Source organism: Platalea leucorodia (genome assembly GCF_965183815.1).
Source record: "Platalea leucorodia genome assembly, chromosome: 3".
Lineage (NCBI taxonomy): Eukaryota > Metazoa > Chordata > Aves > Pelecaniformes > Threskiornithidae > Platalea > Platalea leucorodia.
This window is the reverse complement of record NC_138825.1, coordinates 7,662,640-7,677,527: the sequence shown is the minus strand read 5'-3', so window position 1 is coordinate 7,677,527 and position 14,888 is coordinate 7,662,640. Positions and strand designations below refer to the sequence as shown.

The 14,888-nt window shown below is 43.5% G+C and overlaps 2 protein-coding genes across 6 annotated transcripts in view; both read left to right on the top strand.

The window, feature by feature from the left end:
- The window catches only part of ESF1 (ESF1 nucleolar pre-rRNA processing protein homolog), a 33,356-nt gene extending 31,402 nt beyond the window's left edge, over window positions 1-1,954 (top strand). For all 4 annotated transcript variants that reach the window (XM_082305391.1, XM_082305390.1, XM_082305392.1 and 1 more), the window contains exons 13-14: window positions 321-467; window positions 1,018-1,954. In XM_082305391.1, coding sequence (XP_082161517.1) covers window positions 321-467; window positions 1,018-1,317 — 447 coding nt within the window. In that variant the 3' untranslated portion in view covers window positions 1,318-1,954. The remainder of the gene's footprint in view (window positions 1-320; window positions 468-1,017) is intronic.
- Window positions 1,955-13,370: 11,416 nt separating this feature from the next.
- The window catches only part of TASP1 (taspase 1), an 85,926-nt gene continuing 84,408 nt past the window's right edge, over window positions 13,371-14,888 (top strand). For both annotated transcript variants that reach the window (XM_082306177.1, XM_082306178.1), the window contains exon 1: window positions 13,371-13,446. The gene's annotated coding sequence lies outside the window, so the exon portion shown is untranslated. The remainder of the gene's footprint in view (window positions 13,447-14,888) is intronic.

Here is a 14,888-nt window from a genome sequence, read left to right as displayed (position 1 = left end):
CAATATAAAATTGTATCCGTTTGTGATTTCTAAGTTATGGTGTACAATTTTCAGATTAGATTATTAGTGAGTTTGAAAGTTGAATGCGGATATTTGCATTTATTTTATATCTAGTAAAAAGGAACTCAACTATTGTATTTAATATTACACCTCAAAATGTAAAAAGAATGTTGTTACAGATAAAATAATGCTGCCCTGACAACCCTATTTCAACTCATTTATATGTATGTAGACTCCTACAGACTTTATTAATGGGCTGCTATATTTTTCATAGAAAACTTAATTTCATTGTGTACATGGACTTCCTTATCTTGTAACAGGCTGAAATGGCCCTTCTTATGATGGATGATGAGGATGACACCAGAAAACATTTTAATTACAAAAAGATTGTAGAACAACAGAATTTGAGCAAGAAGAAAAAGAAACTCTTAATGAAAAAGAAAGAATTACTAGAAGATGACTTCCAGGTAATGGTATACTCTTGATTTCGAGGCTCAGCTAGAACCTTTGGTAGTATCCATTATTTTCAGGACAAAGTTGGTGGTTTCACATCCTTCTCCCTTACTCTATCTGAAGGAGAACAACCTAGATCTACCTTTTTAGGGAGTTACAGGCTGTTTTCAAAAAGCAAGAAATATTCTGATACAGGGTTGAAGGGGGACAGATTCAAACTCTGTGTGAGATAACAAGACACTATTTATGCAAGGCCTTGTACCACTCATTGCCTAAAATACTCCTTGGTATGTTTGTTCTGCTGCTTTCGTCCTGGTCAGTTCTCAACAACAAACCTCTCCTTGGTCTGCCGATAGAGGCATATACAGGATTTGTACAAGCATTCACTTGTCTGTTTTACCAATAGTGTCTTCTGGCTCTCTGCTTCACGCTCTCTGGGATTTTGTGAGTGGAGTAATTCCAGGAATGGTGAACAATCTCACGAGCTCCTACTTTATTGTGTTTAAGAGCTTTGCTATCCTGGGTAAAGGTTACCTAAAATAAATACTCCTTTTCTGCCTTCAGGTAAATGTTGGTGATACAAGATTCCAAGCCATGTTTACTTCTCCCCTGTTTAATTTGGATCCTTCAGATCCAAATTTCAAGAAGACAAAAGCAGTAGAAAAGATCTTGGAAGAGAAAGCTCGCCGAAGAGAAGAAAAGGAGCAAGATCTTAAGGAGGCAAGCAAGGGGCAGGAGAACAAGATGGCAAAGAAAGGAGAGGTTGCTAAGAAAGCCATAGATCCTGCCTTATCAATGCTAATAAAGTCTGTCAAAAATAAAACCGAAGAGTTTCAGGCAAGGAAAAAGCAGAAATTCAAATAACTGAACTTTGTTTTTTTCCTCAGACTTTACTTTAGTCTCAGTTCTCCTAACTGGCAACATCTATTAAAGTTACTACAGCCTGCTCTGATTCCTATCCACCTAAAATTTCCTGCCAAGTCTCTTAATCATGGTGGTGAGTTTTGAAGTAACTGGAGTAATAATCACTCTCTTCTTCTGCCACAACAAATACTGTTTTGTACTATTATTGAAAAACTACACCTTGAAAACACGTAAGTAAGGAATTGATGGGTTTGGGGCGGTTTGGTTTGTATCATGTTGTCTCTTAAAGATAACAGAAGTGCTGAAGATGGCTGCAAAAAGTAGTCATAATTATGGTTGTATTTATAAATAAGTAAAACACTTCTGCAGGGGTTTATTGCTGAGACTAAGTGGTCTTAATGTTTTTAAAGCCTGTAAAACACATCTCTGTTGATAAAGAAGGTCATAATATAACTAAAAATTGAAAAAAATTTTGTATACGGGTTTTTTGTATATTTTTAAAAGATGACATATGTGCTTCATTAATTTCTCCTTTAAATACTTGAAGACTTCCTAGATAGTAAAACTAATTAATGGAAGCATTGCCATTTAGAAGTGTTTCATTAATATATATTTGAAATAAATTGGCCCGAACGAATTTTGAGCACTTAGCTGTGTTTTCTTTTTCTGCGCCTAAATGGAATCATGTCAAAATTAAACTTTTTGCTATTAATATTGCATTGCCATTAATATAGTTACTTATACAAAGTCTTCTAGCATTGCAAGTGTTAAGAAAGAAAGAAAGAAAGAAGTCAAAGGCAGATCTAGATTATAGAATTTTAGAAACCCTGTTGTTTGGCCACGTTAATATTAGTGTCAGTGATGAAGGTATCAGTGGTGCAGGGAAAATACAGTGGGCAGAAAATGATCTCTGTTCCCTGGAGTGTGGGGATTGATTTGTCTTAAGGTTTGGTTTGGGGTTTTTTTTCTTTCTTTTTTTTTTTTTTTTTTTAAGTGTTTGCTGTATCAGCTCTAACGGAAATACGACATTGTATCAAAAAAGAATGAAAATTTTACAAACAAGGAGCTGAAAGGTAATTTGTAATTTTAAAGTAGTATTGTTAATTTCTAAGACATTCTACTAATTTAAACAAAGAATTCTATTAAAACAGAGGTTAGAAACTATTAGAATATTAGATATAGAATATAGAATATATATAGAATATAGATAGATATATATATATTCTATATATAGAATATAGAAAACTAGTATTTGTATGAAGTAAATATATCTCGATATGTAAAGGAGATCACGGAGTCAGATTTAGCACGAGAGGCGGTGTACCTAATGCCCAAAACGGACAAAGTAATTAAAGGACACAACAGAGAATAGAGGCGGAGATGTTTTTTGTCAGAGTGCTTTGCAATGATGTGCCTGAGGAATCCTTGCAGACCTCGAACGTTTTAAATGTAATTGCTCTTCATAAACATTTGAGCATCTTCAGATACCATTCAAGTAGCTAACAGAAAAAGCTGAGGAGATACTACAGTCTTTTGCACGTAACTTTGATCCAGCTTCTGTGGCTTCTTGGCCTTTCAAGCGATATGGCAGGACCCAACAAACCCATGTTTTGTAGTTGGTGCTGACCAGCTGTGATGAAGAACAAGGAAGACTTGTCCCGCTGGAAGTGGCAGGAAGCTTCTGAACACGGGTGTACAGTGGAGAACAGCGTAATGATATTCAGCAAGATACGAATTTATAAAGAGAGGACAGAAAGATGCTTTGGGAAACAGAATTTTCCACCAAGGGAAGTGTCCCTGCGTCAAACAGGAGAGCCAGTGGTTACTACTTAAGAAAATGTTAAGTGATAAAAGTGTACGCATATGCACCTGATACAGACAGTGGATAAGGAGACAAGCTTCTCCCATAATGAAAGATCATATGAATTTTATAACAAAATTTGCAGCACGGAGAAGTAAGTGGTTGTCTTCAATGCTGTTTCTTAAGCCTGGCACATACGAGATGATTTTCAGGCACAAAGCAGCGACACCAAGCTGAAAGGGTAAAATGTAGATATACTGTGTATTTGTACAGCTCTTTTCTAAGTGTGATTCATTGTATGGCTTCTATGTTGTAGGCATATGAAATGCACCAGGGACAGCAGCTTGAATTGAATGAGATTTAGAGATTGGATATACTAATGTTAGTGGTGATGGAAGGGCAAGCGCTTATGTTTATGTCTGAAGTGTGTGGAGAATTGGACAGCTGAGAACAAAAGCAAAAGGTCTGAACAGAAACATGAGTCAAATGAAGGATCCACCTAGCCCAGTGGTCTCTGACAGTGGCCAGTACCAGGAGATACGGTGCACTTAGCGTTACGCCTTGTCAATGGGGAAGTGGATGAGTTCATAATTGTTTTGATTGTTTCTTGCAGAAATACGGCTTGGAGAGGACTAATCATTGTAGGTACTTCCTTTGTAACCGCACCCTTTTATAGCTGTAGGACCAACAGAGAGTTTCATTCTGTGTTGGTGTGCTTACGAATTCTGTTTTAATACTGGGTCCACAGACAGTCTCCCATAACTGTTTAATAATTTGTATGGAAAAGCAAATTGAGTGGGGGATGAAGGCAACAAACGGCACCGTCTCTTGAATCCTCTAACCCTGCCAATTTCTACCAAATACTTCTCGTTTGGCGCGTTTCATGTGCATGCTCTTACAAAGGCGCGTTCCTTGTTTGTGCACTAGCAGTAGGCATAGCCTGCTGCGTTTGACTTCCTGGCAGTAGTTGAGTAGAGTCACTTAAATTGTCAGTGCTTTTCTTTTTGCCTCGGTGCTTTTATAACTTTACCGAAAAACAACGTGTGGCATCAGTGAATCTTCGCTCCTCCAGAACGCCCAGATCTGCTGAATGATGCGCTGGTACAAAACTCCCCAACAGAACTTCTGTGCTTCTGCAATGCATCTGTCCTTTACAGTAACTTTGCTGGTGGGCTAATTAGGGGGGGGGAAAAAATGGTTATAAAATTAAAAATTCACAAATAGCAATGACTTCTTATTGAAATTAGGTGGTATAAGTTATGTTGTGTCTTTTCTGCACACGTACATGTGCTCGCTACCTTCTTTGGTGGAAGCATCTGCAGATACTCTGGCATGTTCACTTAGGAAGCCTAGCTGGTACTTGGAAGTCACAGCAAGACAAAATGCATAAAAACATGAAGGCAGGCTTTGACAGTGATTTTAACTACTGGTTGAAAAACATATTTTGCTGTGTGGTAATGAGTACTTGATATCATACGTTAAGCATTTACATGATAATTTTATCTAATTGGATGTTAAGAGGGTTTGTTTTTTTTTTTCCTGTTGTTCTCAAGTTGCTGAGTCCCGAGGGGGAATCTTGGTTGGGAAGAACTGCAGGATCTGTTCCAGCATGCATCTTAGATGGAAGGTTTTGGTCTGTTTATAACATTTTTAGGTCTAAATCCACTTTCTTTTTTTACCCCTTTCTTTTAAAAATCAAGTTAGTAACTACTAAGTGTTAGTGGCTCAAGGGCCATCATCTAATCTCCATAATTCCAGAATAATGCTAAAAAAAAATCTGAAGTGATTTCTTTCTGTGTTTTCAGCAGAAGCATATCTCAGAAGTCTGGTAAGAAGCGGTCATGTCTCATCTAGAATTCCTTGCAGTTCATTAAGCTGAGTGTAAACAAAACAAAGGATGTTTTTGACCATCTCATGCTTTTAAACATGAAAATAGGATCTAGAAGTTCTAACCTCTGAACTTTAAAATCTGATTTTATTTTTCCTTTTCACTAAATGTCATGTAACCAGTAAAAGTGACGGCAATTAAGTAAAATAACACATTAGAAAACAGGGTTGTTAAAAGTGAGACAGAACTAATTTTTCTAGCAACTTATGGAGGTCTGGTTGGCAGCCATCAGAGCTCACGCTAGAGTGTCGGCCAGGCATTTAAAGATCTAATATTACAAGTGGAAATCACAAGAGGGTTTGATTTATTTAAAAACTGAGAAAGATCAGACAACCAGAGATGAAGAGCCATGTATATTTTCTACTATTCCTTCCTTCTAAACATTAAATGTATTATTTCCAATTAATAACAAGTTGGCTTTTTGTTCTTTTCATGTGTCAGTAGTGTCCAAAAATAACAGTAAGTCATGCTGTCACGTATTTTTTTAGCAAACAAAACAACCAACCAAAATACTGTTGTTTTTTTTTTAAATAAAGTCTTAGAAACTTACGTTATATATAATATGTATTTAAAACTGCCAGAGTAATGAGGTTGTTTTGCACTTGTCTTAAATCATGAGTTAAACACCTCAACCTCGGTTTTGTAGCTATGATAAGAACAACAAAAGTAGTAGTTCTGATGGCACAGTACTTTTCATTATTCTTTATTTCTTAGAATACTTTAAAGAAACTGCAAGGTTTTGAATGTAAAAATGTACCTTTTCATGCACAGGACTACGTTACTGTATTCCCATAAAAAAGCGGACAAGGTGGCAGAAAGGTCTGTTGTCTTGTGTATTTTTCTGTGCTTGACGTAGGGTTGTTATAAATGGGAATATTTTTGTCCGGGCTCTGGATCCAATCTAGATTAATGTCACTTCAGGTCATTATTACTTTATATCCTCCTCATCACTAGCATATGAGTAATCCCTGCTCAGTACTGTTCCAGCTCTGTATTTCAGCCATGCGAGACTATGCAAGTTTTAAACAACATTGCTTCTAGCCTCCAGTGAGTGCCCTGGCAAACCTCGCTCCTGTCCCATTCTCAGAGACACCCGATCCAAAGGCTGGTTGCCACGTTTTCATGGGCAAATGCTCTTGAGCTGCGTCCCACGCGCTCCTTGGCACTGCACAAATCCCTGGGCTTTGCGCTGAAATCCTGCCCAATGCACTTAGACCTTTTTATTTCTGGGACAAGGAAGGAGGGAAAGGACAATCGAGGCAGATACGGTTTGTATTAACTTCCGATACCATGAGTCAAAGATTGACGTTGTGAGTCTGAACTGTAACAGAAAAACTGCCCGTTGCAGTCAGCAACGTGTGTGGCTGAACCGCTGCTCAAATGGGTTGGCAGTTTGTCCATGGAAAATATAAGTCTTAACAGAAGTGGTTACCAAAAGGACTAAGAATAGCAAAGTAACTGGTTTAGGATGCTTGTGATTTTTACAGGTGATTAAGGGTTAAAATCCTTTCTGTGGAGTGCAAACCCCCTAAGCATAAGCTGCTTCCCTTATTTTCTCCCATCTGCTTTTCCCCTTAGGTTAATGCCCGGGCAATCAGAGGGGGAGTGGGCGCGCGAGCTGCCCCAAGGACGGATGCCTTGGGCTCGAGCAGGATTTTGGGGCAGGGCAGGACGGCCTGAGCTCTTGGTCCTTCTCCTTAAAGAGTTCTGCAAAAGTAATGACTGAGCAGCACCAGCAGGGAGAGAGCCCGAGAAGATGCGTGGTGGTGAACGACGCCTCCGGTGTTGACCAGGAGTTGTTTTGAAGGGTGTCCTGATGGCCGGAGGTGGGAAAGAAGGTTAGTAATTCCCAAAGCAACTGCAAGTTACGCATTTTTTTTTCGCATGTTTCTCATTTGGTGAATTTTAGAGCTCTGTATGAGGAAAGTAAATACGAATGCCTAGGAACCAAAACCATGTCAGACAGAAAATCAAGCATGGTAGGTGTGAAATCAGCTCTGGCGTTTGTTTCTGTTACATAAACAGATGCTTTTCTTCGAGCTGTAGTCTGACAGGAAAACGCCACGAAGGGAGCAGTCTTCATGATTCTATATTTTGGTGTCCAAGTGCTCAACTTTACAAAATAACTGGGTTTTTAGCAGGTTTTTAGTTTATTTATTGTAATTAAATAAAACCCACAACCCTTATGCTCTGTGGAAGCCCATCAGCCTCACATACAGATCATCACCTTCTCAGTCCAGAAGACAACGTCCCAGCTGTCAGCAGTGAACGGCAGCGTGCTGCGTGCGGCCCTCTGCGGCGTTCACCGAGTCCAAGGGATTCTGTGCGAGGTGATGGCTACGCAGCTACTTGCAATGCTCTTGTATTAGCATCAAAACAGGTGTAGCAGACCAGTGACACCTAAAAGGAATATAAATATATCACTAAAGTTAGCTGGCTTTCTTAAGGGGCCCAAAATTTACATTTGACAGCAAAGCAAGTTGCCTTGTTAAGCAAAGACGCATTCGTCACAGAATGGCTGCCTTACTTTGCTGTAAGTCAATTTTTGAAAGGTCAAAGGTACAATATACAGAAGAGGGATAACAGTAATGAAATTAAATGCACATATTAAAAGAGCTGTGGATTAAAAATACAAATTCTGTCCTGAAACAAACTTGCATCAATTTTTGTACCGGTCTCTCCAAAATGTGAATTTGCTGATACAGCTCATGAGCGAGTTGGAGGGATGAGAATGAACTTTTTCTTTTCTCTCCTCATTTTACATCCTGAAGATCAGAACTTCCCCAATAAGAGAATGATTCTGCCAATTATTCTTACAGCTTCACAGTGAATTTAAGTATCCTGAAGTCTCTTTGTTGCACTTGGATCAGTATCACAGAACTTGAAGAGGAGGATGTTGCGAAGACTGCCCTACTGAAATTGTATCACACCTTGAGTGCAATAAAACAACTTTGGTTTGGACTAAATCATTACCTAAGGAGAGCTGCAGAAAGCAACCGTGCAGGTCAAAACCCATAAAACCAGTGAGATGATAAAACCTGTGGAGAAAATCTAGTCCAGGATTTACTTAGTCACCACCTTGGCCCGTTTTGCCAAAATACGTACTTTTAAATTGTCATATTTAAATCTGCACTGTGCTTTGTGTGGGCGTGAAGAGAAATGATCTCTGACTCTGAAAACCACTCTTCTGTGAGTCCTGGCTTTCTGATTTCCCATAGCGGTTGATGGGGAGATGACTATCCTGCTACCACAGCCAATACGTACCCAGTACGCATATAACTCACTTTCCGTCTTTAAGGAATAAAGACAAAACCTTGCAGGGATTTACTACTAGTGGTTATTTTGGCAACGGCTGATGAATGCATATTTGAAGTTTCGTTTCTCCAAAGTCCTGCGTCTTATGATTTGGCCCCCATCTAGTTACAACTGTGAAAGCTGGCTGAGAGAAGGTCGCAATCACATCGAGTTAGAGTTTTTTGAGATGCGATGGAACGAGCGCTGGAAATAACCGTGTGTGGGTGTTAAGCAGCCGGGAGTACGTGGAATGCTATTTAGACAGGTCCAGGATGCTAGAGTATTTTCCTCATGTAAAGTGGCTCATTATCTGGAAAATACATTATTTTACTGGCTGGAAGTCAAAGACGGGGCCTCTTCATATGCAGAGGAAACAACAAGCATGCCTGGAGAAGACTGCAGGCTTATTTATGCTACCTGCAAAGATCAGCCAGCCTTTCAGGAGGATTAATAACGTGGTACCTGAGTGGATTGATTCCAGCCTTTACAATGGCCTTCAGATGCTATTCGCCTTTTGCATGCAATCAGTCAGATAACAATTCCTGTTCGTATTTGTTGGTGTATTCCAGCTTCTTTTTCTGTTGACTGTAGAAATGAGTTGTAAAGTTCCTAAACTAAACTGGAACAGTTTTTTTCCCCTCCCACATGGCCACTTCCCAAACAAATTCTTCGTTAAAGTGTTAAAGTTGTCTTGAATTGATTGTTTAAGGTTCTCCTCTCATCTGGGTCAAAAGGGATAGGAGAGGGATGTGAGTCTTCTCTTCTACTGCCTTTTCTCAGCATCTCTGTCCTTCAACAGGTGTCCAAAAGCACTGAAACCTCCCAACCTAAAGGTTCAGCTGTTTGTTGCCTGGAACGCCTTCCTTTGTAAACCAGGGCTAAAGTGGTTTTGTGAGGTCAGGATCTCTTTATTCAAAGCAGCTCTCCTGTTGTCCCACAAAAAAGCAAAAGAACTATTAGAAAGGAGACCTAAACTGTGACGAAAAGCCTGCCTTTCTTGTCACCTACTATTAAGTATTCTTCTTCATTGCACCTGAAGGCTACAGCTTAGCATCTCCGTCTCCAAATTCTAGGCTGCCTTGAAGTGAAGGAGCTGAATTATTTCGCTATAGGTTTGAAGAAACGTATAAAAACCTAATAAAAATCAGCAGTCCTGGAGGATTGCAAGTAGCAGAGGTATCAAATGGTTTCTCCCTTTTTCTTTGTACTTTGTCTACATCATCGTAACAAACTAGTACAATACCTGAATGTCTGCTGTCACATACGTGGGCCTGATTTGACAGAACCTCATCAATGCACACCGCGTTGCCTAGACTTACTCAAAGATGCTCCAAAATTTCTCTCCGCAAGGAATTTCCTCAGCGGAGGAACCGTAGGACGCGTATAGGGCATCCACCCTAACCCCGTTTGACAAGAGTTTGTACTCCTGAGTCTGAAATGGGAGTTGTGAGGCAGCAGAGAGAGGTTGGACTACATCTTGTTTCCCTGAGCTGAGGCAAATGATTCTGCTTGGCATGGTGTTAAGCAACTCGCTGAATTTAACAGCAAACACACACGGCTCCTAACTGAGTGTCGCTCACGCCTCCGGAGCGGAACACTTCTCAAAATCCTGCTCAAAGGAGAAGTTTCCAGCTGTATTGTGTTAAAGTGCTTCTTGTAGGGATGTGCTTGTACTTACGTGAAGGTCCGTGGGTCTGCCTGGCTACAAACGCATTTAAACTCTTCTTACTGAGCACATGGATCACCGTGCTCAATGTTTGGTCAAAAAAACCCAAAAAGCATCCACCCTCTGAGCTTTTCTTTCAGCAAATGGAGGGTGTCAGTATTAAAACAATACTTTAAGTTCCAAGAAGTAATTAAGCGGTGGCATACGTGTCTGCACGCTTACCTCGGATTTTATTTAATTAATGGTTTCATTACAGCACAGCAAGTGAGGTGAAGCCTCACTGAAGCCTCTGGGCTTGAACAGCCGCTTTTATTCAGAATAAAGAGCTTATCTGCTGCTTTAATTTATCAAATTAGGAAGTAAAACTGGGAGAGTCTGCTTCAAAACACAGACAAAGTGCAAGAAGAAATCTAAGATAATCAACAAGAAATCGAACAAAACCAAAACCAGGCATTAAAACACAGCTGGAAACTTTGTAAAAGGAATAAAGAAAGCCTTTCACTTCAAACCTGTACACCGAGGAATGATTTACAGAATGAGTTCACATTTTTATTGGAGTAGCTCCACAAATTCTAGAGAAGAGCGAGGACCAAAAAATAGGAAAACCCAAGAAATATTTGGCTAGTTTGGAAACTGCCACCGGCGGCAAGGGACAAGTTAAGTAGAAGCATCAAAAAACAAGTGAAAACAGACATTTGGATTTGAAAACGAGGTCTCCTGGAGAACAGGGCAGGACCAAACATAGATGATGTTTTTAGCTTTCCCCCTAAAGAAAGAAGGGCTCCGTGAGCACGCTGTCCATCCATCAGTCTGTCAGCCTCCCTTCGTAATTTGAACCTGCTGGCCAACTTCAAGGAGATTTGACAGAAGGGTCAAGTCAAAATATGTAGCTCAGCCAGCCACATGTGCTGCCTCTTTCTTAGCTGACAGACAGGAGAGGTGGACAGCGAAAGGGAAAACCGGGGTTAGAAGGTGCGTAGGACCTTACACAGGACGTAGAGATGAACGCACAAGGTCAAATCGAAGCTTCTTTGGTAGCGGCCAACGCTGTGTGTTGAAGAAAGGCTGCAGCCAGAAGGCAAGTACGTTGCAACGCTGCCACACAACACCCTCCCCTTCCCCCAAAGTCAGACTCTTCTAGCTCAAATGTAACTATTGCCTTCCGAGAGGCAAAAAAAAGTACTTTGTGGAATCTCCTTGGTTCACTTCAGCATTACTATCAAGAATAACGAGGAATTTAAAGAAAAAAAAAAATTGGCAACAGAGCAACTCCTAACTGGGATTTGGACTGCACGTTAAAATCTGTGAAAGGAGGCCAAGGATTTTCTAAGGGTTTGTGGACTTCACATTATTTTCTTGTAGTTTTATCCAACAGAAGAGGAAGCACCTGGTAACGTGGAAGACAAAAGCCGATCTCCGTAAGCCACATAGTTTTGTGTGCCAAAAATGTGTGCTGAAAAAGGAGACTTCCATTTGTTTTTGACATTTTTTGCATCGTTACAAAAATTTAAGGCTGGTCTGTGAAAAGAAATGTCAATAATACAAAAATTAATGGAAGCACATTGTTATTTATTGGGAAAAAGCCATAAAAGAGATTTCTGCGATTATAAGGCAGGCCAGGAAGGATCCTCCTGAATGCCTGGGGAAGAGCCTACGTAGGAAGATTAGGACACAGTGGAGATGGAACAAAGTCTGGGGGTAAAAAGGTTAGTTTCCAGATTTTTTGTTTGGGCCTTGACAGTTCAGTGCTCAAACTTCTGTTAATATTTAATATACGATATAACTTGTGTACAAGATGGTGGCCACAGGCTAAAATGTATTCACTACAAATGCAAGTGAGACCAAATTATGTTTGTCTTACATGGTAATGATGCTAAGAAGTGTAACTGATCTATTACTAGTTATTATTTGCTTTGAAATGTATTTTGGTGTCCGAGGAAGTAACTGTAGAAACTTAATTAGTAAAAATTCCCTTTAAAACGTAGTTTGGCTGAAACGGGTGATTTTCTGAGAGCGTGTTTGCAGAGAACGAATGATACTGTCCACTGTGGTAGGAACCACTGCAACAGCTCCACGCTGTGCTCGTGTTTAGAAAAAGAAAAAGGTAGGGGAGTTGAAATCTGTTTCATCTAGAGGGGTCAGGAGAATCTTTTATATGAAATACATCCCTTCACTTCTCACATTGGAGCTTGAGCAAGAGATCGGGGAAAACTCCTTACTGAATTCTGCGAAAAGAACAATGGTGTTTTGATCTTATAAAATCTTAGCATTTAAACTTGAAAAAGCTGACCTTTGCAAATGAAAATTTGAGGCGTCAGCCAAGATAAATGTACTCTACGATCTAAGTCCGTAAGAATGTCTGGTCTCCTTTCACAGTCCTACAAAGCCGAGCAGGGGCCACAAGCACGAAGGCACTACGGAAACTGCAGACAACGCGTACTGGGATAAACGAAGCAGTGCACGCATACGCGGCTGGTTCCCAAGACTGATGGTAACGATCATCGGAGAAGGTGTGAAGGAAATGGGATTTAGATGTGGCTGCCCTCACTTCTGGGAAGGTAGCTTTAGAAAATGATGCTGGGAGAGTTGACGTTGAGTGCCCTTTACAGCAAAATGGGCAGAAATTAATACGAACTCAATATTCCTGTACCAGTACCCAAGACTCAAATGCCCACTGAAGGAGGGAGATGCAAAGTATCTCACTGGCGTGATGATTTCCTGACAGGATTATTATAAAAAACATTTATTTGTGATCAGTAAGTCTTGTTTTGTTCAGGCCAGAGCGCTTAAGTCATACGTCTGCTGGGTGCAAGGTAACAAAAACTGTCCAAATCCTTATGCAAAAGTCATCAGATGTTGGTCTCATTTTTCATTAGGTTTTGCTCAGTGGGGAGAGCCGTTTGAGAGGAAGATACCAAAGGTGAGCGAGAGAAAAGCAGCCCGAAGGCCCGGCAGCGGTCCGGGAAGCCGGCTGGGGGCCGGCGGGGCAGAACTGCTTCGCAGGCACGTACGTGGGCCGCGCCCGTTCCTACCCTCACTCCCCACAGCCCCGGGCCCGGGTCCCCCCGCCCTGGCAGCGCCTTCCCCGAGGGGAGGCCGCGGCCGACGTTTCCCCCACCCCGCGGGGAAGCCGCCGCCTGGGCCCGGCCGTCGCCCCCTGGGCGCCCCGCGGCCGGCAGCGCCCGCCTGACAGGCGGCAGGCGGACATGGACGCCGCTGCGGCTCGGTCCGCCCGGCCTGAGGGGGGGAACGGGGGCGCCCTTCCCCGGGCTGAGCCCCCGCCCTTCGCCGCGATTGGCGTTCCCGCGGCAGCGGCGCGGCATTCGCTTTCCGAGCCGCCAATCGGCGCGTACGCCATTTCCGGTCGCCTGGCTCTCCTCGCCCAATTGGAGGGAGGCGGTGGGCGGGACGCCTCATCCTCACCGAGGCAACGGGCGGGCGGACGGTTCCGGGTGTGCGCGAGGCTGACGGCGGCGGAGGGTGAGTGCTTCGCGCCTGGTTCCGCCCTGCCCCGCCTTAGCCCGCCGGTCCCCGCCTCTCCCCGGCCTGTCCCTGCCCGCCCTCCCGCGCTCGCTTCTCCTGCCCCTCGGGGGGGGGGCTCCGCGGGCGGCGGTGGGGGTGGGCAACGGCCGCGCCGCGAGGCGGCCGCGCGGGCTCGAGCGGTCCGCGCGCCGCCGCCGGCGGGGGCTTCCCTGGGTGACGTCACCCCCGCCGCGACGGCCCCACCTGCCGGGGGGTGGGGGGCGTTGCCATGGCGATGCCGCGGCCGTTGGCCGCCGCCTCCGTGAGGCGGTAACGGGGCCGAGGGCGCGCCCGGCCCCGCTGCTTCCCGCCCTGCGCCCGCCCCGGCCTCTTCCGCCGGGGGCTTCGGTGGGGCGGCGGCGGCCGCGGCCGGGCTCGGCGAGGGTGTGGGGTTTTTTTTCCCCAAATAAAAGTTTCTTTCCGACTTTTGTTTGCTCGTTTCCTCCTCAGCTGCCCGGTTGCTGCTGTTCCCTCTCGGGCGTCGAAGCGGTCGCTGGCTGCTCGCCCGTGGGGTTAAGCGCTTTCCTCTCGCCCCGTTGCTCTTCGTCCTTTCCCCCCCCCCAGGCCTCTTACTGTAAAACCCAAAAGCTCTTAAAAACAAACTCTTCCCTGTTGCCAGTATCGAGACGGAGACATCGGTGCGCGCATCTCTCCCTCCCTCCCTCCCTCTGCCGCATCTGTAAGCGTTTGCTCGGCAGCGGACCGCGAGCCCGTGCAGCGAGCGTCAGGCAGGGCTGTGAAGCGGGGGCAAGGCTGAGGGTCGCCCCTCGGCTGATGAACAGCTCTGGCCTCCGCAGCAAAGGCTGAGCAGCTCTTTCTACCCTGGCTGCGGCACTCGAGTTGTTTACGTGTTTCTGAGTGCCTGCGTTGGATTCGGCGTTACTTTTTCAGTGCAATAAGTGCTTTGGGCTACTTTGGTAAACTCATTATGGTTCGTGTTCTTCAGGAGTCAAACGAGAGTACGTTCCTCCTCCATTTCTGTAGCTGTACAGATGTAGGACGGTGAACTGCGTAACAAGGAGGGATGAGATCAGAAGTGATGAATATATGACAGCCAGGAAGGACAACAGATAAATCCTAGAAGCAGCTAGAAGGGGAAAGGTTGGTTCCAGCAGGAGCTTACAGAGTGGAAGCAGCAGGTTTGGCAATGAAGTTTGAAAGGACTTGAAGAATGGTTTGAGACGGAAGGGGTTTGACAAAATTGAGTTGATGTGGAGGAAGTGTTGTGACCTGAAGAAGGTTATTGTGATAGGTTGGCTATACGTGGTCTGATAAAAATAAACACATCCTCAGCCCCGAGTGTATGTAAAGGCCTAATTAGGGTTTTCAGTCTGGAGTTACGCTATCAGTCTTTAAGTGGCATCTTTATCTTCATTTTCAGAAACAATTTAACAGCCATC